Source organism: Schistocerca cancellata, chromosome 3, assembly GCF_023864275.1.
Source record: "Schistocerca cancellata isolate TAMUIC-IGC-003103 chromosome 3, iqSchCanc2.1, whole genome shotgun sequence".
In the NCBI taxonomy this organism is placed as follows: Eukaryota; Metazoa; Arthropoda; class Insecta; order Orthoptera; family Acrididae; genus Schistocerca; species Schistocerca cancellata.
In genome coordinates this window covers 627,302,227-627,325,002 of record NC_064628.1, presented here as the reverse complement: position 1 = coordinate 627,325,002, position 22,776 = coordinate 627,302,227, and the positions used below count along the sequence as shown (strand labels likewise).

At 43.4% G+C, this 22,776-nt stretch overlaps 1 protein-coding gene across 1 annotated transcript in view; it reads left to right on the top strand.

The window, feature by feature from the left end:
• The first annotated feature begins 1,055 nt into the window (after window positions 1-1,055).
• LOC126176470 (probable glutamate receptor) overlaps window positions 1,056-22,776 on the top strand; it is a 211,571-nt gene continuing 189,850 nt past the window's right edge. The window contains exons 1-3 of the mRNA XM_049923627.1: window positions 1,056-1,248; window positions 10,382-10,533; window positions 20,332-20,424. Of these exons, the coding sequence (XP_049779584.1) occupies window positions 1,056-1,248; window positions 10,382-10,533; window positions 20,332-20,424 (438 nt within the window). The remainder of the gene's footprint in view (window positions 1,249-10,381; window positions 10,534-20,331; window positions 20,425-22,776) is intronic.

Here is a 22,776-nt window from a genome sequence, read left to right as displayed (position 1 = left end):
GAGCCACGGGTCGTAACAGATCTGAAATGTAACGTCCACTGTTCAAAGTGTCGTCAATGCGAACAAGAGGTGACAGAGACGTGTAACCGATGGCACCCCATACCATCAAACTGGGTGATGACGAATACACGCTTCCAATGTGCGTTCACCGCGATGTCGCCAAACTCGGATGCGACCATCATGATGCTGTAAACAGAACCTGGATTCATCCGAAAAAATGACGTTTTGCCATTCGTGCACCCAGGTTCGTCGTTGAGAACACCATCGCAGGCGCTCCTGTCTGTGATGCAGCGTCAAGGGTAACTGCAGCCATGTTCTCCGAGCTAATAGTGCATGCTGCTGCAAACGTCGTCGAACTGTTCGTGCAAATGGTTGTTGTGTTGCAAACGTCCCCATCTGTTGACTCAGGGATCGAGACGTGACTGCACGATCCGTTACAGCCATGCCTGTCATCTAGACTGCTAGTGATACGAGGCCGTTGGGATCCAGCACGGTGTTCCATATTACCCTCCTGAAACCACCGATTCCATAGTCTGCTAACAGTCCTTGGATCTCGTCCAACGCGAGCAGCAATGTCACGATACAATAAACTGCAATCGCGTTAGGCTACAATCCGACCTTTTTCAAAGTCGGAAACGTGATGGTACGCATTTCTCCTCCTTATTCGAGGCATCACAACAACGTTTCACCAGGCAACGCCGGTCAGCTGCTGTTTGTATATGAGAAGCCAGTTGGAAACATTCCTCATGTCAGCACGTTTTAGGTGTCGCCACCGGCACCAACCTTGTGTGAATGCCCTGAAAAGCTAATCATTTGCATATCACAGCATCTTCTTCTTGTCGGTTAAATTTCGCGTCTGTAGCACATCATCGTGGTGTAGCAGTGTTCATGGCCAGTAGTGTAATATAACGCCATCGCCTCTAGCAGACTAGTAACGGCTACAATGTATTCTTCTTGGTAAATGTAAGTTGAGTCTATGTATTGTTCCTCGGTCATAGACAGAGCTGTTTGTGCATTAATTATCAAGTTGGTTACAGGTGTCAGACGCCTGTGTAATGTTTACTGTGTGGGCAGGGAGCGGCAACTCGACTTGCGGGGTAGTGCCGCCGGCGTGGGCGGCGGACCTGTCGCAGGGCGGCGGGGGCGGGCTGTCCGACGCGGAGGCGTCGCGCATGCTGGTCGCGCTCTGCCATAAGGTCCTCTGCGGATACGCTGTGTTCGTGCTGGCGCGCCGAGACCTCGCCACAGGTATCTGTCCTGTCCACTCTCTCTTGCCGCAATCACTCTTCTGCTCTTCTGACTGGTCTGATGCTGCCCGCCAGAAACATGGAGTTTCGCAATAGGTATGGGAGAAACTGACCGGTTAAAACCGGTACCGATATTTTAGTTCGAAATAACAGGTATTTTTCTGTATTTGTTTGCCCTCGGTTATGACATGTGTTTTTATTTTTTACTAATGTTGTTGTGATCTTCAGTCCAGAGACTGATTTGATGCAGCTCTCCATGCTACTCTATCCTGTGCAAGCCTCTTCATCTCCGAGTAGCTGCTGCAGCCTACGCCGGCCGTGGTGGTCGAGCGGTTCTAGGCGCTTCAGTCTGGAACCGCGCGACTTCTACGGTCGCAGGTTCGAATCCTGCCTCGGGTATGGATGTGTGTGATGTCCTTAGTTAGGTTTAAGTACTTCTAAGCTCTAGCGGACTGATGACCTCAGAAGTTAAGACCCATAGCGCTCAGAGCCATTTGAACTGCAAACTACATCCTTCTGAATCTGCTTATTGTATTCAGCTCTTGGTCTCCCTCAACGATTTTTACCCTCCATGCTTTCCTTCAATACTAAACTGGTGAGTATTGGTTAAAAGCAGTCTTGGTTGCAATTGTAGTTTTTTTTATTTTTCAACTACGCGTTTCGCCTTATTTAGGCATCTTCAGGTTGATCCATCTAGAAAAGTTTTTACTGAGTTTACCGAAGGCAACGTTGGCCTGATGTATTCGACGATGCCCTTTGGCTACACTGCCTAAAGGATCGTTTTAAGAAATACCAAATTAAAATCAACCTGAAGATGCCTAAATAAGGCGAAACGCATAGCTGAACAAATAAAATTGCAACCAAGACTGTTTTTAACCAATACTGTTAAGCACTGCTTTGCTGTATGCCACATATGGATTGGAAGAATTTCTAAACTGGTGAGTCCTTGATGCCTCAGAATGTTTCCTACCAACCGATCCCTTCTTCTAGTCAACTTGTGTCACAAATTCCTCTTCTCCCCAATTCTATTCAGTACCTCCTCATTAGTTCGTGATCTACCCATCTAATCTTCAACATTCTTCTGTAGCGCCATATTTCAATTGCTTCTATTCTCTTCTTGTCTAAACTATTTATCGTCCATGTATCATTTCCATACATCGCTACACTCCATACAAATACTTTTAGATAGGACTTCCTGACACTTAAATCTATACTCGATGTTAACAAATTTCTCTTCTTCAGAAACGGTTTCCTTGCCATTGCCAGTCTACATTTTATATACTTCGACCATCATGTTATTTTGCTTCCCAGATAGCAAAACTCATCTACTACTTTAAGTGTCTCATTTCGTGCTATAAATCTTTCAGCATGACCCGATTTAATTCGACTACATTCCATTATCCTCATTTTCTTTTTTGTTTTTATATCCTCCTTTCAAGATGCTGCCCATACCGTTCAACTGGTCTTCCAGGTCCTTTGCTGCCTCTGAAAGAATTTCGATGTCGTCAGCAAACCTCGAAGTTTTTATTTCTTCTGCATGGTTTTCAACTTCTACTCCAAATCTTTCTTTTCTAGCTCAATATACAGATTGAATAACATCGGAGATAGGCTACAACCCTGTCTCACTCCCTTCTCCATCATTGCTTCCCTTTCGAACCTCTTACAACGGCCATTTGGTTTATGTACAGATTGTAAATAGCCTATCGCTCCCTCTATTTTACCCCTGTCACCTTTGACGACACTGTCAAAAGCTTTCTATAAGTTACAAAACCCAGAAACGTAGGTTTGTCTTTCCTTAACCTGTCTCCTAAGGTAAGTCGTAGGGTCAGTATTCTCTCATGTGTTCCAACATTTCTATGGAATCCAAACTGACCTTCCCCGAGGTCGGCTTCTACCAGTTTTTCCAGTCGTTTGTAAAGAACTCGTGTTAGTATTTTGCAACCGTGACTTATTAAACTGATTGTTCGGTCATTTTTACACCAGCTTTTTTTTGGGGTTGGAATTATTATATTCTTCTTGCAGCTTGAGAGTATTTCGCCTCCCTCATACATCAATGGAAGAGTTTTGTGATGCCTGGCTCACCCAAGGCTATCAGTAGTTCTTTTGAAACGTTGTCTACTCCTGGGGCCTTGTTTCGACTTAGGTCTTTCAGTGCTCTGTCAAATTCTTCACGCAGTATCATATCTCCCATTTCATCTTCATCTACTTCCTCTTCCATTTCCATAATATTGCCCTCGAGTACATCTGCTTTGTACAGACCCTCTATATACTCTTTCTACCTTTCAGCTTTCCCCTTATTTGCTTAGGGCTTTTTTCCATCTGTGCTCTGGGTATTAATACATTTTATTAACAAACCAGGTAAAAAAACCGAAATGTCAGACAGTCATAGGAACAGTCCTCGTTCTTTTTTAAAGAACGATTACCGAGCGGTTAGATACTGGACTCGCATTCGGGAGTTCGGGAGGACGACGGTTCAGTCCCGCGTCCGGCCATCCTGATTTAGGTTTTCCGTGATTTCGCTAAATCGCTCCAGGCAACTGCTGGGATGGTTCCTTTCAAAGGGCACGGCCGACTTCCTTCCCCGTCCTTCCCTAATCCGATGAGACCGATGACCTCGCTGTCTGGTCTCCTTCCCCAAAACAACCAAAGAACGATTAAATTTTATTCGTAAAATGAAATGAAATGATGGTATGGCATTTTTGGCCGGGAGGCCCCATGCGGGGAAGTTCGGCCGCCGTATTGCAAGTCCTTTTTAGTTGACGCCACTTCGGCGACTTGCAAGTCAATGAAGATCACGAGGCAGAGAAAATCCCTGACCCCTGCCGGGAATCCAACCCGGGACCCCGTGCGCAGGAAGCGAGAACGCTACCGCAAGACCACGGGCTGCGGACAATTTTATTCGTAAAATTCGCATTACTTTGAATTATTGCGTTGTTATAGAAAATCGTAAAAACGATCAGTGCTATTTTAATAACAATGCCAACAGCAACTAGCAGTAGACACGTGGCATAAGACCTAGTACACCATTGGCGAGGCAGTAATGTACGGTTACCATCTGCTGTGGTCCATTAGACACACGTGCACATGGTGGGTGCAGGACTTGCCTCAAGTAGTTTCTCACTGTCGTCATCTGACATCAGTTGTGTTACTGAATGGCACGACCCGTAGTCTGGAAGCTTTTATAAAGTGTGGTGTCAGTTTAGTGCAATGCTCCAGTTGCTTTAAAAGATTAAAAACGGGAGGAGCCACAACAAGCCTGTGACTTAATATAAGGAGAAAACTTAGAAACGAAACTTCCTGGCAGATTAAAACTGTATGCCGGACCGTGACTCGAACTCGGGACCTTTGCCTTTCGCGGGCAAGTGCTCCACCATCTGAACTACCCAAGCACGACTCACGCCCCGTCCTCACAGCTTTACTTCTGCCAGTACCTCGTCTGCTACCTTCCAAACTTTACGGAAGCTCTTCTGCGAATCTTGCAGAACTAGCACTCCTGAAAGAAAGGATATTGCGGAGACATGGCTTAGCCACAGCCTGGGGGATGTTTCCAGAATGAAATTTTCACTCTGCAGCGGAGTGTGCGATGATATGAAACTTCCTGGCAGATTAAAACTGTGTGCCGGACGCGAGACTCGAACTCGGTAGCTCAGTTGGTAGAGCACTTGCCCGCGAAAGGCAAAGGTCCCGAGTTCGAATCTCGGTCCGGCACACAGTTTTAATCTGCCAGGAAGTTTCATATCAGTGCACACTCCGCTACAGAGTGAAAATCTCATTCAGAAAACTTAGAAATTAACGGTTCATTCATAGTTTGCGATAAAAATAGAAAGCAGCTCATCTGCTGGCAGTGTCTACATAACTTGCCTTTATCTGCTTGCAGCTCTTAAAAAAGGACTAATTAACACGAAAAATAGAGCCCTTCAGTCTCAGTTTTCATTCTTTTGCACTGACTATTCGTAATGTCCAAATAGTGGTATGATCTCCGATTACAAAATTATTCATGAGCGGAGTTTCAAAAAATTGGAATCTATCGGAGAATACTGGTCGTTTTTGTTTTAGTAGTCGGTTATTTACCACTTTTCGAGAAAAGCAGCGGGCGGTGGGTGGACAAATTTTCTTTTATTAGCCCATTTAATTTTATATCTTGTTTCTATGTATCTTAAAACTGAGGGAGTCCAAATTTTCAGTCTTTGTTCGATTTCTACGTTTCATAATAGGAATAAAAAACGGAAAACCGGTTATTTCAGAAACCGGTTATTTTGAGCGGTTTTAATAGTCCGGTTAAACTGGCGCTGAAGAAACCGATGTATTTCACAATTCATGCTACACGCTTCTACAGGTTGCAAAGGGAACATAGTAGCGGCTAACTTTTACACAGGAACCCATGTCCGGAAACGGTTCCGTTTCCATATTACAAGGAAAACAAGAGCTACTCGATCGCGTGCTGAGTGCTTCTTACGCAGTTCTCGCCTGTTACGCACGTTAATGAATGGTACCACGACGCGTTGTCACGTGATATCCTCTATTTCCATCCACCTTGTTTTCACGCTTCCTGGTGATGCGTTAGTTGAGATTACGGTAACTAGTACTGCACTAACAGGATGTCCGAGTACACATTCGCAGAGTACATCCATCGTTGTTAATTCACGGTGAGGCTCGCCGTAATGGAAGAGAAGGCCAACGTCTGTACCACGAGTACTTTCCAAATCGTGTGAACCAACTCATCCCCTATTTGCCAGAATAGAACAACTGCTGCGGGAAAGCGGGAAACTCTCAAGCGGTAGAGCGGACTGTGGTGCTCCAACAACGCGGCGCACTGACGTATTGCAAGAGGAAGTGCATCAAGCTGAAGAGAAGCCATCGACGAGTACTCGACTCATTGCACGTTACTTGCATGTGTCTCACTCGCCTGTCTGGCGTGTTCTGAGTGAACAGCAACCCCCACCCATATCACCCTCAGAAGGTACACGCCGTGCTCCCGACGGATTTTGTGCCACGTGTGAATTTCTGCACTTGGCTTTTACAATGTTGTGAGGATTTTCCTCAGTTTCCAAGGCGAATTTTTTTCACTGACGAAGAGCATTTCAACAGGGAAGGTATTTTGAGCGCTCTAGATAGCCACTTTTGGGATCAAGAAAACCCCAAAGCCACGTGTACACGAAGACTTTCGGCATCAGTGTCTGTACAGGTATCTGGGAGGGTCGTGTGATTCGACCACCATCCTTTCTCCCCACCTAATGGGTGCCATGTACTTGATATTCCTGCAACAAGTGCTGGCGGAGTTTTCGGAAGATGTGACATTGGACATTCGGCACGAATTATGGTTCCAGCCGGCCGGTGTGGCCGTGCGGTTATAGGCGCGTCAGTCTGGAACCGCGTGACCGCTACGGTCGCAGGTTCGAATCCTGCCTCGGTCATGGATGTGTGTGATGTCCTTAGGTTAGTTAGGTTTAAGTAGTTCTAAGTTCTAGGGGACTGATGACCACAGATGTTAAGTCCCATAGTGCTCAGAGCCATTTGAACCATTTTTTTGTGGTTCCAAAATGGTGGCTTGGCAGTTTAATATGAAATTCGCGTCCGAAAACATCTGAACGTAATCTACAGGGATAAGTGACTCGGTCGAGATAGAGCTTGGCCACCGAGCTGTCCAGACTTAACTCTTTTGGACTTCTTGTTGTGAGGCCACATGGAGAGTGTTGTCTACGAGACCTGCGTCCAGTTGGAGGAAGACCTGGTTGCACGGATCACGTCTGCAGCAGAAGTGATTAACCACGCACCACGCTTTTTGGATAGTTTATGCGGACGTACTGCGCGGATACACTGTTTGCACCGAATTTGTTGGTTGTCATATCGAACAGCTGTTGTAATATCACAGTAAATAGGAGCGAAATTTGTACTTCTTGTTTTACTTGTAACATAGAAACGAACATTTTCCTTTGAAACATGAATTGTGAAACAGCCTCTATTCCTCTCGTGAGCCAATCCTTCATTCCATAGTAGATAGTGTAAGTGCACCACCTGACGAAAAGTAACAGGACACGACGATGTAATGCAGAATTGACCAATAGATGTAAAAAGGCGGATTCGCCAGTATAAAAGGAAGCGGGGAGTACGACGTGGTTTGATAAGTTTGGTAAAAAAGCAAGAAAAAATGTGTGTTTGGAAAAAGACTCACCTTACTTCTCGACATAGCTTCCTTTGAGGGATACACAGTTGTTGTAGCGATCCTAGAGCTTTTACATCCGTCATAGAAATAGGTCTGCCATACTCTGCAAAACACTCGTTGAATGCAACTATCATTTCCTCATTTTATGAAAATTTTTCCCCATAAAGCCAAAGCTTCTAGCTAGAAAACAGGAAGAAGTTCAAATGTGTGTGAAATCTTATGGGACTTAACTGCTAAGTTCATCAGTCCCTAATCTTACAAACTACTTAACCTAAATTATCCTAAGGACAAACACACACACGCATGCCCGAGGGAGCACTCGAACCTCCGCCGGGACCAGCCCCACAGTCCGTGACTGCAGCGCTTCAGACCGCTCGGCGAATCCCGCGCGGCCAGGAAGAAGTCACTTGGGGCTAAGTCTAGTGACTAAGGTGGATGAGGAACCAATTCAAATCCCAATTCATCCACTTTCGCCATTTTTATCGCTGATGTGTGGGATTGTGCTGTATTCTGATCACTGTTTGCATGATATCATTGGTCCAACCCAAGTTTCAGGCGATACAACAACGTCTTTTTCCATGTAATCTATGAAGATAATTCCTTGGTGATCCCAGAAAGCAGAGGTCCTCACGTTACCAGCTGACAAAAGTGTCTTTGCCTTCTTTGTTGCACTTTCACCAGCCTTTGTTTATTGTTTTGACTGCTATTTTGATTCTGGTGTGTATTGATAGATCCAAGATTGATAACCTCTTTACAATTGGTGTAAAAAGGCTTGCAGATTAAACATAGCTAGACATTGTGCTGCAATGACCCAAACGTGCTTTTGGTCGACTGTGAGCAATCGCAGGATGCACCTCGCCCACAGGTTCTTCACAGCCAATTCTTCATGCAGGATGTTATGCTCTCACTCAGTTGAGATGCCTACAGTCTTAGAAATCTCACGAATTTTTCTTCTGCGATCTTGCATCGCCATATCATGGACTTTGTCAATGGTTCCTCAATTGGACGACCGAAGCGCACTTCGTCTTCGGTGCTGGTTCAGCAACTTTTAAATTCATTAATCCAATAGTGGCTTCAATGAAGGTGCAGAGTCCACGTGAACCTTACCTAGTTGTTTTGATTTGTGCAGCAGTCCAACCTATCAAACGAAAATGTTTAATAACAGCGCAAAAGTCGGTTTTCTCCATTTTCAATCGCAGCCGACATACTGACCAATTCAAACGGCAGTCAACAGTGAACTGTATGGTGTATATTGTTGTAATTCTTCATAAGATCCTTGGAATAATCAAGTTTACCAAACATGAAAGCGCAACAAAAATGAACCATCCTTTCATAGAAATTTACCAGACTCATCGAACCACCCTTCCATTGTGTTGTCCGCTTAGAAACAGTAAAAGCAGAATGGGTCGGCCAGGAGAGCTCAGTGATTTCGAATATCGACTAGTCATTGGATGTCACCTGGGTAAGAAATCTATCAGGAATATTCCAATCCTTCTACAGTTGCTCAAGTCGAATTTTTGGCATGTGATCGTGTAGTGGAAACGAGAAGAGATGTCCACTAATAGGTGCTCGAATCCTTTTGATCTCTTTACCCTAAGCTCTCTGTGTGAAGAGTGTTTCGTTTATCTTTGCCATCACAAACAGCTTTTGTCTAGAAGCCAAATAAAATACATATCAAGCAAAAGTTGTTTAGCTATAAAGGTGGTCATTAACCAGAATTATTGTCTTTCCTGTAACAAAGATCGGAACAGCAGTATATCTTTTTTAAATACAGTCCTATATTTTTTCTTCTTTAATTCACTTCCTTTAATTCCTGTTCAAAAACACATCCTCGCCTGTTTTATACCATAGTAGGCCTAGTAACAGCACTTATCATGAACAATAGTAAATACGCCCCGGCAGTCATTCTACCTGTCACAGAGAATTCTAACTTTGAACGTTTTCATACCGGCCAATGATGTGTATGTGTACGAACTTACTTTGACGTGCAACCCTATGAACAACAGTAAATACGCTCTGGCAGTCATTCTACGTGTCACAGAGAATTCTAACTTTGAACGTTTTCATACCGGCCGATAGTGTGTATGTGTACGAACTTACTTTGACGTGCAACTCTATCTCCGGGTTGTTCACATTCGTTTTCACGCAGTACATTTTATGACAAACTTGTAGTTACCTTTTAAACGATAATTTGTGTAAGATTATTTTACTTATTCCATACACATACAGACCATTTTACTCAGGACTGTTGAATAAAGAGAAGCATACTTTCTTAGTTTTTTTTCTAGTTTGTTATTTTGACGAAATTATCTCGGGTTTTCATATGGGTGGTTGCGACGAAAAGATTCCGCGGCGTTTCGATGAGTGCCCTCTCATCACCTTCTAGCGAAGATCTTCACAAATGTGTTAAGTTATCCTTGAGGATCTCCTCACTGTGGATGTAGGGAACAAAAAGTACAGCGTATCTAATTCAGTCTGATGTAGATTGCTTGGAAAATTCGTATTCCGCAGCTCATTTTGAGTATTGGGGTAAATTATTAGGCAACATGTACCGAGAAGCCAGAGTTCACCGATGTCAATATTTTCTATATCGTCGCAGAAACAATTGAGTAGCACCGTCACTGTGGTGTAGAGGTTATGATACTAGAGTGTTGCATAGAGGGTCGTGAGTTCAAAACTCACCCGAATTGTGAAATTTTAATTTCTATATTCGGTTCGAGGACATTCTAGACGTATCCACAAATACCAAGAATCATTGTACTGGAATGTTCTGTAACCGTATATATACCATATGTGTACTGGCCAGAGGCAGTTCGCTGTGCAAATGCAAGTACTGAATAAACCTTCGTTTAGTGAAGTTAGTGTTCGTCATTAATCTAATTACCCCTTCCTCTACGTGGCAAGATGACAGGACAAGAACTTTCCTCCGCTCCATCGTGCATAGATGACAACACCGGTATTTTATGCGCAGAGCTGAAGACCCGTCGGCTGCTGCAGGATTTGGACGTCCCGTACATGGCGGTGCTGGCGGAGTCGACCCGCCTCGGTCGCGAACGCAGTGTCATTCACATCCAGCCCGTGTTCGTCGCTGTTGCCTCGTCCGGCGTAACTGTCGCACCAGAGGTGAGCAAATCGTGGCACTGCGCATGCGCCGGCCACCACGAAGTGAGCAATTGTTTTAAGGTTACAGGGTCCCAGGTTCGATTCCCGGCCAAGTTGGGGATTTTCTCTGCCCCGGGGACTGGGTGTTTGTGTTGTCCTCATCATTTCATCATAATCATCATCATCATTCGTGACAGTGGCTCGTTCAGATTGTTTAAAAAAAATTGGGCCGGCCGGGGTGGCAGAGCGTTTCTAGGCACTACAGTCTGGAACCGCGCGACCGTTACGGTCGCAGGTTCGAATCCTGCCTCGGGCATGGATGTGTGTGATGTCCTTAGGTTAGTTAGGTTTAACTAGTTCGAAGTTCTAGGGGACTGATGACCTCAGAAGTTAAGTCCCATAGTGCTCAGTGCCATTTGAAACATTTAAAAAAATTGGACTGTGTAAAACTTTGGACTTTTTACAGGCGCTGATGTCCGCGCAGTTGAATGCTCCACAAACCAAACATCATCATCACATGGTTTAAGGTTAGGACAGAAAAGGAGAATAAGACACGTGTCCGTTTAACCAAGTGCAAATTGGCTAACTCAGAATAAATAGAAACCTACGTTAGCATGATGCAATGCAACATTTCACTCAGCAGGTGCTGTACTTGTTTCATTTCCCCCTTGTACATGTACACTACCTGACCCTCATCTGTACATCAATTAGCGGACGTTAGTACGGGATGTGTCTACCATTCGTCTTTATGACGACTTGAATTCTGCTGGGGACAGTTCCAGTGAGGTGTCTGAATTTCTGTGGAGGAATGGTGGCGCATTCTTCCTTAAGTACAAGAACCTGAGAAGATGGTGATGTTGGTCGCTAGGATCTAGATCGAAATGGACTTTCTAACTATCCCAGAGGTTCTCCATTGGAGCCAGGTCTGGACTCTGCACAGGCCACTTCATTTCTTCATTGTCACTCTCCACAAACCATTACCCCAAAGATGCTGCTTTATGACAAGGTGAATTGTCATGTTGATGCCAACAGTCATCATCACAAAACTGTTCCTCTACTGTACGCAGCACATAGTGTTGCAAAATTTGTTCATATCCTTCCACATTTAGTGTTTCCTTAAGCGCAATATGGGAATCACACCAAGCTGTGTACACAGCTCAAGAGGTATTCAGTGACACCACGAGGGGTCGCCACAACACAGGCACCTAATTCGCCTGGTGCCTCCCAGTGACGAGCGGCTGCCTCCAGATGGTGCTCGCTAATTAGCACTACCTGCTGCTTCGGCACCACGTCCTCCAGAGCGTCATGATCATCCGCCGATAGTGTTGCCAACTGTCACAGAGAGCACTGTCAAGCATGGGCCAGTTCGCTTCCGCCAGGTACGGGCGCTGATTGGATCCATCCACCAACAGAAACAACACCAGAGGTGTCGCCGACACTCGCCCCAGTTCCTGATATTCATCTACAGAGCCCAGTTCCAGACATTCAGCTATGGAGCGCAGTGCCTGCAGTTCAGTTACTTACTGCAGATTAGGCATTTTCGTTCTGAAGCTACTACATTTACGAATTTCTACAGTGACTACAGTTCCAACAGAACAATCCCTCTTATGGAACGAATAGGAACATTTACTTACGAGTGTCATACAACGTATTTAAGTCCTAGTGACTTTGTAGCAGACAGCTCAAGAGCCAGAAGGGCAGTGAGACAACAGTGTTTATTATTTGTAAAGTCCTAGTGACTTTGTAGCAGACAGCCCAAGAGAAAGAAGGGTAGTAAAACAATGGAGTTTATTATTTACATTGTGTATGAGATCAAGTGCCATGCATCAAACTGTTATCATAGTTGAGTATATTTGTTGTATCATTACTATTAATAAAAGTATTCATTATTTTTTAATTCTGTTTCCACGTTTCTGTTACAGTGTCGTTCCTATTCCTGCAGTTTATATGTAGAGATTTGTTATCATGGATATACTGTCTTGTAGAGGGTAATAGTAGAGATTACTTTTTAGCATTTACTGCAGAAATGTGGGGCTTATGAGGAGCTGCTTGACTATTGCTAGCTGGGCTGCTAATAGCACTTTGCAATTCTCAAGTGATTCGTCCTCTGTGCTCAACGCTCCTCGTCCGCTTTGTCTTGGTGTAGCCATGGTTGTTCCTTTGCGTTTCTACTTCACAATCACATCACCAAAAGCCAATTATGGCAGCTTTAGAAGGGTTGAAATGTCCCTGATGATTTGTTACTCAGGAGACGTCCACTAACTAGTCCACGTTCGAAATCACTGAGCTCTCCTGAGTGACCCATTCTGACATTGCTGCCAACACAGTACTGCCCCCCCCCCTCCCCCCTTTCTTCTGCATTCGCAAGTCCACCTGTCGTGACGTCTGGTCAATTCCGATTTACAATGGGGTATCTGGATGCTTTTGATTAGACAGTGTATATTAAAACTGTCAACGTTTCTCTTACTACTCCCTGTCTTCCGTGAAGCATTTGCGGAATGTAGTGTACAGACCTGAATCGACACAAATAGGCCATAAAATGATTTGACAAAAAGTGGACTTACCTCCTGCACCCTTTATCGTCTTCATATACAAATGAATGTTCGACTCTGCAGAAGATAACAACACAAACCGAGTGCCAAACTACTGCCCGAACACAATTCTTTAGTTATCTCGATCTTTGGTCTACCATGCAGCCGAACGCTCTCGGTGACGTAAGATGAGGGTGTGCTCGTAATTGCCAAGGTCTGGAACTGCTTCGCTTGTTCTCTATAAGTTAGAGTGACACTACAGCAGCGAGGTAAGCGGTGTCTAGCGACCACTCTCGTATATTTAGTTAGTATTAGGACCAGAAAAGAAGCGCTGACTTATTCTCAATGTTTATGAGATTTATACTTCACAAAAACACAGACACAGTGTGAAAACTTTGTAAAAATGTTTGTGTAGGTTGTGGAGAGAAACAATTGTTAAGAAAGAATTCGATACGTTGCACCGTTTCAGAGTTAACTGGCATTGTAGTTAGTCAATCAGGTCGTTGCGCGCGCAGATTCAACCGGCCCGCCAAATACGATTAGTGGCACTTGTTCTCATAGCGTAGATGATAACACACTAGACAGCACAGCCTTTGTATCGGCTCCGATCTTCCATACAGGCCCATGTCCAATTTTTGTACTGCTCTGTTTTTCGATTTCAGCAAATAAAACAAAAGGTACGTTTGGCGACACCAACTCTGGTGGGTCACTTGAATTTGCGCGCGCAACAGCCTGTTTGGCTAACATCAATTCTAATTAGCTCGTAAAAGGTGCAAAGCATAGAATTTCTTTCTTGACAATTATGTTTCAACACAACCTACCCTGCAAACACCTTTACAAGATTTTCAGATCATCCTGTAGTGATTCAGATGGTGTTTAATTTTACTATACCAACAGTGGTCATGGTTTTTCCAAGGAATCGTGTTTTGAGTTGTGAAACGAGCTCACCGGTCAAAATGTCAGTCGCTGCTTTCAGAGAGCACTGTGAGCTGTTTGGAGCACTGTAGACATTTTTGAACTTGGTACTACGCTGTCATATGACCTTCCAATGCTGACGCCGGTCTCAGCTCATCCTTACAAGATTTTCACACTGTTTATGACTATCCTGTATATTTATTTTTTATGAAGTATAAATCTCATAAACATTGAGAACGAGTCGGCGTTTCTTTTCTGATCCTAATATTAAATATGCGAGAGTGGTCGCTACACGCCGCTTACCTCGCTGCTCATTGTCACTTGAACTTACAGAGAACAAGCGAAGAAATTTCAGATGTTGAGGATTAGGAGCACCTATTTATTCTACGCCACCGAGAACGTTCGGTTGCATGGCAGACAAAAGAACGAGATAACTAAAGAATTCTTTGGGCAGTAGTTTGGCACTCAGTTTCGATTGTTATCTGCTGCAGAGTCGAACATTCATTTGTATATGAAGATGACACCGGGTGCAGAATGTAAGTCCACTTTTTGACAACTTGTGTGTATGTGCCAGTTGGTTGTATGTAATCAGTGCAGTAAGATGGCTCGACATGAAGACGGGACAGAATGGCAGAAAAGACGTATCGTTCTCGGACATTCCCCTTTATTATTATTATTATTATTATTATCGTATGCATCAATTACAGTTATACACATTTAGCAAAACAAAGAAATATATATATATATATATATATATATATATATATATATATATATATATATATATATATATTTCTTTGTTTTGCTAAATGTGTATAAATGTGTATAAATATATATATATACAGGGTGTTTCAAAAATGACCGGTATATTTGAAACGGCAATAAAAACTAAACGAGCAGCGATAGAAATACACCGTTTGTTGCAATATGCTTGGGACAACAGTACATTTTCAGGTGGACAAACTTTCGAAATTACAGTAGTTACAATTTTCAACAACAGATGGCGCTGCAAGTGATGTGAAAGATATAGAAGACAACGCAGTCTGTGGGTGCGCCATTCTGTACGTCGTCTTTCTGCTGTAAGCGTGTGCTGTTCACAACGTGCAAGTGTGCTGTAGACAACATGGTTTATTCCTTAGAACAGAGGATTTTTCTGGTGTTGGAATTCCACCGCCTAGAACACAGTGTTGTTGCAACAAGACGAAGTTTTCAACGGAGGTTTCATGTAACCAAAGGACCGAAAAGCGATACAATAAAGGATCTGTTTGAAAATTTTCAACGGACTGGGAACGTGACGGATGAACGTGCTGGAAAGGTAGGGCGACCGCGTACGGCAACCACAGAGGGCAACGCGCAGCTAGTGCAGCAGGTGATCCAACAGCGGCCTCGGGTTTCCGTTCGCCGTGTTGCAGCTGCGGTCCAAATGACGCCAACGTCCACGTATCGTCTCATGCGCCAGAGTTTACACCTCTATCCGTACAAAATTCAAACGCGGCAACCCCTCAGCGCCGCTACCATTGCTGCACGAGAGACATTCTCTAACGATATAGTGCACAGGATTGATGACGGCGATATGCATGTGGGCAGCATTTGGTTTACTGACGAAGCTTATTTTTACCTGGACGGCTTCGTCAATAAACAGAACTGGCGCATATGGGGAACCGAAAAGCCCCATGTTGCAGGTTGCAGTCCCATCGTCCCTGCATCCTCAAAAAGTACTGGTCTGGGCCGCCATTTCTTCCAAAGAAATCATTGGCCCATTTTTCAGATCCGAAACGATTACTGCATCACGCTATCTGGACATTCTTCGTGAATTTGTGGCGGTACAAACTGCCTTAGACGACACTGCGAACACCTCGTGGTTTATGCAAGATGGTGCCCGGCCACATCGCACGGCCGACGTCTTTAATTTCCTGAATGAATATTTCGATGATCGTGTGATTGCTTTGGGCTATCCGAAACATACAGGAGGCGGCGTGGATTGGCCTCCCTATTCGCCAGACATGAAGCCCTGTGACTTCTTTCTGTGGGGACACTTGAAAGACCAGGTGTACCGCCAGAATCCAGAAACAATTGAACAGCTGAAGCAGTACATCTCATCTGCATGTGAAGCCATTCCGCCAGACACGTTGTCAAAGGTTTCGGGTAATTTCATTCAGAGACTACGCCATATTATTGCTACGCATGGTGGATATGTGGAAAATATCGTACTATAGAGTTTCCCAGACCGCAGCGCCATCTGTTGTTGAAAATTGTAACTACTGTAATTTCGAAAGTTTGTCTGCCTGAAAATGTACTGTTGTCCCAAGCATATTGCAAGAAACGGTGTATTTCTATCGCTGCTCGTTTAGTTTTTATTGCCGTTTCAAATATACCGGTCATTTTTGAAACACCCTGTATATATATATATATATATATATATATATATATATATATATATATATATATATATATATATATGAACATGTGAAATAATATACAGTATACAAGTTTTAAAACGGCTCAGACTACACTCGGATGTTGATGGACTCGATCCAGTGGAGTGCCTCGTGGGATGCTTGATGGAGCTTCTCAATGCCACCAGGGAAGAGTCTGATTGGACATTCATTCACAATGTGGCTCATTGTTTGGGTATCACCACAGTCACACACACTGTCACTTGAAAAGCCCCACTTGTACATGTCGTATTTGCACCTAGCCTCCTCAGTCCGATATCTGTTTAACTGCACCCAAACCTCCCTTGGTTGGTGGAAGTCTGGAACTGGAACTGTTGGATTGTCTACAAGTTCATCGTTTCGGCTTCTTGTAGCTTGTCACTCACGTTTCCACTCTGCGTCCTGGTCGAATACTGTGGATAGCATTTGAACTCCCATTTCATATGCTGATCGTTTAGATTTGAGGCGTTTCCTGGGCAGTGACAGCAAATCGTCATGAAGAGGGATCGCGTTGTTTTCAGAAACTTGCTGACAGAGGTTGTAAAGAGCAGCCTTTCGACGGAGGTCTGGTGGACAGATGTCTGAAAGCACTGGCAGCCAGCAAGTAGGTGTAGACCGGACTGTACCACTAATTACTCTCATAATTGAGTTCAGTTGGACGTCTACTTTCACTATGTGGGCGCTTCGGAGCCAAACTGGTGCACAGTATTCTGCTGCAGAGTATACCAGTGCAAGGGATGCTTCTAAGAGGACTGATGTGGTTGCTCCCCATGTACTGTCTGCCAGCTTTCTCACAAGGTTCACCCGTGTTTGTATCTTCTTTGCCAAGTTGGAAACGTGTTTTTGTACATTAAAGTTCTGTCCAGAATGACTCCCAGGTATTTTGTGCTTTCGTTTTATCTGAGTGTGCCAAGAGGGCCGAACTGTGGACTGATCTTTTCCAATGAAAGGCAATTAGAGAGGTGGAACAGGCTTAACTCGGTTTTAGAAACATTTAGTCTCAGTCGACATGTCTCAAAATGCTCATAAAGTTTAGTAAGGCTGTTTGTTAGGTGTTCTTCACATTCATAAAGGTCTTCACTCTGATATGAAATTGCCAGGTCATCTGCATATTGCAAATTTCGGCAGGTCAGCTGTGTAGAGGTTGAATAACACTGGAGCAAGAACAGAGCCCTGAGGTAATCCGTCATTGAGTACATGCCATTTGCTTTTCTCTCCTCCTTGATCTACTTTAAACCTCCTATTGCTTAACATGTTACTTAAGAGGTTGCCTAGAGTTTTGCAAGGTATTGCTCTCAAAAATTTCAATAATAGGCCCTCCTGCCACACCGTGTCATAAGCCTCTGACAGGTCAATGAACACTACTCCAGTTTTAAGCTTCTTTTGGTATCCAGATTCCAGATTCTATAATGTCTGAATCCAGCTTGATCAGGTGGTATTGTAGCATTAATTTGATCTTGGATTCTGTTTAGAATCATTCTTTCCAACAGCTTGTAAGCACAGCTAAGTAGAGATATTGAGCGGAAGTGTTCTGCAGCTGCTCCCTCTTTCCCTGGCTTTTGATAGCGATAATTTTTGCTCTTTTAAATGTTTTGGGTAATGTCGCTGTATGAAGAATTTCGTTAAAAAGGCAAACTAGCCAATTTCGCGTTACCGGTTCACTGTGCACCAAAAATTCAGGGTAAATCACCTACAGATGGGCTTTACCCATCTCGTGAAAAAGTTTTGCCTTCTTGACAGTGGCAGAAAACATAATACAGTGTTATACAGTTTAGTTGACAGTGACAGAAGAGTGTTAGGAAAAGAGTGAAGGAAACAGTGCAAGTAGGAAACGAAGAAAGAGAAGGAAAAAGTGGATGTGGCTGGGAGCCACTCATAATGAAAGACAGAGCCTATGACAATGGCAACAAGAAAGATATAAATACAGTGACAGTGAGAAGAAAAGCAGCAGTGGGATGGAATAAATGAGATGATAGGATTAAGAGAGAACAACATGGAGACAGTGATAGTGAGAGGAGACTGTACTGGTAGAGCAGAATGAAGGTCACTGTGGCTGTGAGAAAGGGGTCAGTGACACTTAGAGAGACTCAAAGAGAGAGCAAGGGTTTCGAAAAAGACGGTCGTGTGAAACCCAGCTCGCGCTATTCGTCCACGAGGCTCAGAGGGTCATAGACACGGGTTCCCAGGTAGATACCGTGTTTCTTGACTTTCGCAAGGCGTTCGATACAGTTCCCCACAGACCTTTAATGAACAAAGTAAGAGCATATGGACTATCAGACCAATTGTGTGATTGGATTGAAGAGTTCCTAGATAACAGAAGGCAGCATGTCATTCTCAATGGAGAGAAGTCTTCCGAAGTAAGAGTGATTTCAGGTGTGCCGCAGGGGAGTGTCATAGGACCGTTGCTATTCACAATATACATAAATGACCTTGTGGATGACATCGGAAGTTCACTGAGGCTTTTTGCAGATGATGCTGTGGTGTATCGAGAGGCTGTAACAATGGAAAATTGTACTTAAATGCAGGAGGATCTGCAGCGAATTGACGCATGGTGCAGGGAATGGCAATTGAATCTCAATGTAGACAAGTGTAATGTGCTGCAAATACATAGAAAGATAGATCCCTTATCCTTTAGCTACAAAATAGCAGGTCAGCAACTGGAAGCAGTTAATTCCATAAATTATCTGGGAGTACGCATTATGAGTGACTTAAAATTGAATGAGCATATAAAGTTGATCGTCGATAAAGCAGATGCCAGGCTGAGATTCATTGGAAGAATCCTAAGGAAATGCAATCCGAAAACAAAGGAAGTAGGTTACAGTACGCTCGTTCGCCCACTGCTTGAATACTGCTCAGCAGTGTGGGATCCGTACCAGAGAGGGTTGATAGAAGAGATAGAGAAGATCCAACGGAGAGCAGCGCGCTTCGTTACAGGATCATTTAGTAATCGCGAAAGCGTTACGGAGATGATAGATACACTCCAGTGGAAGACTCTGCAGGAGAGACGCTCAGTAGCTCGGTACGGGCTTTTGTTAAAGTTTCGAGAACATACCTTCACCGAAGAGTCAAGCAGTATATTGCTCCCTCCTACGTATATCTCGCGAAGAGACCATGAGGATAAAATCAGAGAGATTAGAGCCCACACAGAAGCATACCGACAATCCTTCTTCCCACGAACAATACGAGACTGGAATAGAAGGGAGAACCGATAGAGGTACTCAAGGTACCCTCCGCCACACACCGTCAGGTGCTTGCGGAGTATGGATGTAGATGTAGATGTAGACTGTAAGTTGGGTTGAATGAGTGAGTAAGAGTGGGCAAGTGGGTGTGGATAGGTAAGGGCGACTTACACAAGAATGGACTCATGAGTATGAGCGAGTAATAGTTATGGGAGCTTGTGGGATTTGGAGGTAAGCTACAAATGAAAAAGTGTGTGAATAAGTTTGCATGTCAGAATTTTGGGAAAATTTTTAAAGATACTGAGGAAGGTAGAATCAGACAGCTGTTAATCCCCTTTTCATTCATAGTCTTTTCATTAAATATAAACATATTCGCATTTTTCTGCTGGTTTTATTTATAGCCACGAAGAGGCTTCTCAAGTATCCTAAAATAAAATTCAACTTCTTTCTCATTGTAGACATAGATTTAAATAATTAATGTGATCTTTAGTCCGAAGAGTGCTTAGATGTAGCTGTTCAGAGTACTGAGCCTCTGAATCTCTGCATAACTACTACTACCTACATCCATCGCAACCTGTTTTTTAAGCCTTGCTTTCCCTCTACAATTTTTACACCCCATACTTCACTCCATTACCTAAATGGATTGCCTGACGCCTCAGAGTGTGATCTACTGACTGATTCCTTCTTTTAGTAAATTTGTGCCATAAATGTAAATGTATTCCTTTTAGCAGCAGCTGTTTCAGCCGTGTGTGTCTGCAGAGTCTGCGGCCATTGGGGGAAGTGTGGCTCATGATGACTCCACCGGGATTCGCTTCCTCGGTGCCAGCGCCATTCCACAGCCTCGTCTTGGAGGTTAGTGCTGCAGTGGCCAAACAGTTTTAACACGCCATGCGATTATATACAATTACACAAAACATCCGAGAATTTCATTGTACCGGTGAAACCATTAGCAGTACGACATTCCGCCGCTAGATGTCTCTAGGTACACTTTTTAACTTCTGTGGCACAATGTTGCGTCACCTTTGGCCCATACAGTTGTGAGCCGCAATGATGTGTGTCAGGATGGGTTTCAGTGCTTCTACGAATTGTGGAATGGCTAACGTTAAGGAACAACGGATTTGCAACAAATTATGTTTCAAGTTCAAGAGTACTACAACTTAAACACACCGCATGCTGACAGATGTATTCAGTGAGAGTGCGCTAAGTTAAGCAAAAACATATAAAGCGCTGCAAGGAAGGCCAAGAATCTGTGGAAGATGACAAACATTTTGGTCGACCCTCAACATGCGTAATACTGGAAATGATCATGCAAGTGCATGGCATGATTCACAAAGACTGAAAGCAGACAATTCACAATGTTTGTAACAGGCTTGGGCTGTCGTATGGTACATGTCAACAAATTCTAGCAGATGAAATGAACACGAGACGTATTTCAGCGAAGTTTGTCCCTTACCTTCTCAGCATCGACCAACGAAGCCTTAGGATTCAGACATGGACTGAGCCGCAACAAAGAGTTCGAGAGAGTCCAACATTCTTATCCAAAGGAAAAACGGTTGATGAATCCTGAGTCTATGGTTAAGACCCTGAACGAAGGAGCAATCATCACAATGGAAAATACCATCTTCTTCAAGGCCTAAAAAACATGAACTCAGCGCTGACCATTTTCTCCAACATTCGGGAAATAGTACATAAGGAGTTTGTTCCACCTGGTCAGACTGTCGACGGTCTATGTTACTGTGATGTTTTGAGGCGACTGAGGGAAGATGTTCGTCGCAGACGGCCAGAGTTGTGGAAAACTAAACACTAGTGCACCACGAAAAGGCACCTGCATACGACCCGTAGGTTGTGAAGGAATTCCTGGGTGCTTAAGGTGAGAATCGCGTTGAAAGGACGACATTCTGACTCAACTGAAGACATCCAAGTGCAATCAGTATGTTTCCAGAACATCCTTCATTCTGAGCACTTACAGTAGTGCTTCCAAAAATGAGAATAACGCTAGGATCGTTGCACACAAGCCCGAGGTAACTATTTTGAAGGTTAGGGACGACTTGAGGACATAAGTACAGTTTTCTGATTGTTACAATGAAATTCTCGGATCTTTTAGGTAGCACTAGTATGGTATACAGATTGTCCACAATTTTAAGGGCAAAAATTATGCTGTGGCAGAGCAGTCAAAGTTGAGGGTTGAGCTTAATTATCCACAGAAATTTATTGAAGTGTGGCGAAGTCCTTTAACCTTTATTTACTGTAATTGTAAAAAATATAATATCAGAAACGAAAATTTTTACTGTAATAGTCGGTGAACTGTTATTGTCTTAATAACAAATTATTATATTTAAAAATGATACGAAGTCGTTAAAACGTATAAAGTGTTCAGAGTATTATTAAATCCCGAGAGGATTATACAGTCAAAGTACATTAAGGGACTGAGAAGTCCTGAAAGAATCATACAGTTTGTATCATCGCTTCTGGCGATACTTGTAAAACAGTTCTTTTTTTCATTAATGCACAAGAAATATTACACCCTAAACACATTGAACGTGATTTAGATTCCGCTTCTGTAGGTGAACAAAGTTCACATATGCCTCTTGAACTGACAAACGTTGGCCGTTGAGATCTTGTATGTGAAAACGTATGTCGTTTGGTACCGAAAATGCTGCGTTTTTTTTCCTTTTGGAGTTTAAAGAGTAGGACTTTGTTCATTTTTTTCAGAGACAGATACAGGATGCGCATTCTCCTCCTCTTCCTCATTTTACTGCTGGTTCTGCAACATTTTGTGAAATACTAGCAAATATTGAAAGAGAAACTGGTTGAACATCTTCCTCATTGTGCGTCTCTTCCTCATTAGCACTTAGTGCGGTTCTATAATACTCGTATTTTGTGCAGTACTAGTTCACACCTGATGATTTTTTGCATTATTATTATTGCGCCAAGTACCATTTATCATTTCATATAGACTGTCATCACTACAATCAAATGGTATACATTAGTATGTATAAAGGTAATGAAATAAATATTATCACTCACTTCAGTTCATATATAAATCTTGTTTTTATTTATGTAACTTTGCAGCTTTATTTAACACATGAAGCAACCATTTTCAAAACAGTTGTTCACATTTATGGCTAATGTATAAACTTCTGAATAGAGTTCGGCTGTGCTAACATCCAGCATAGAAAGCACAAATTGGTCGGAATGAGACCC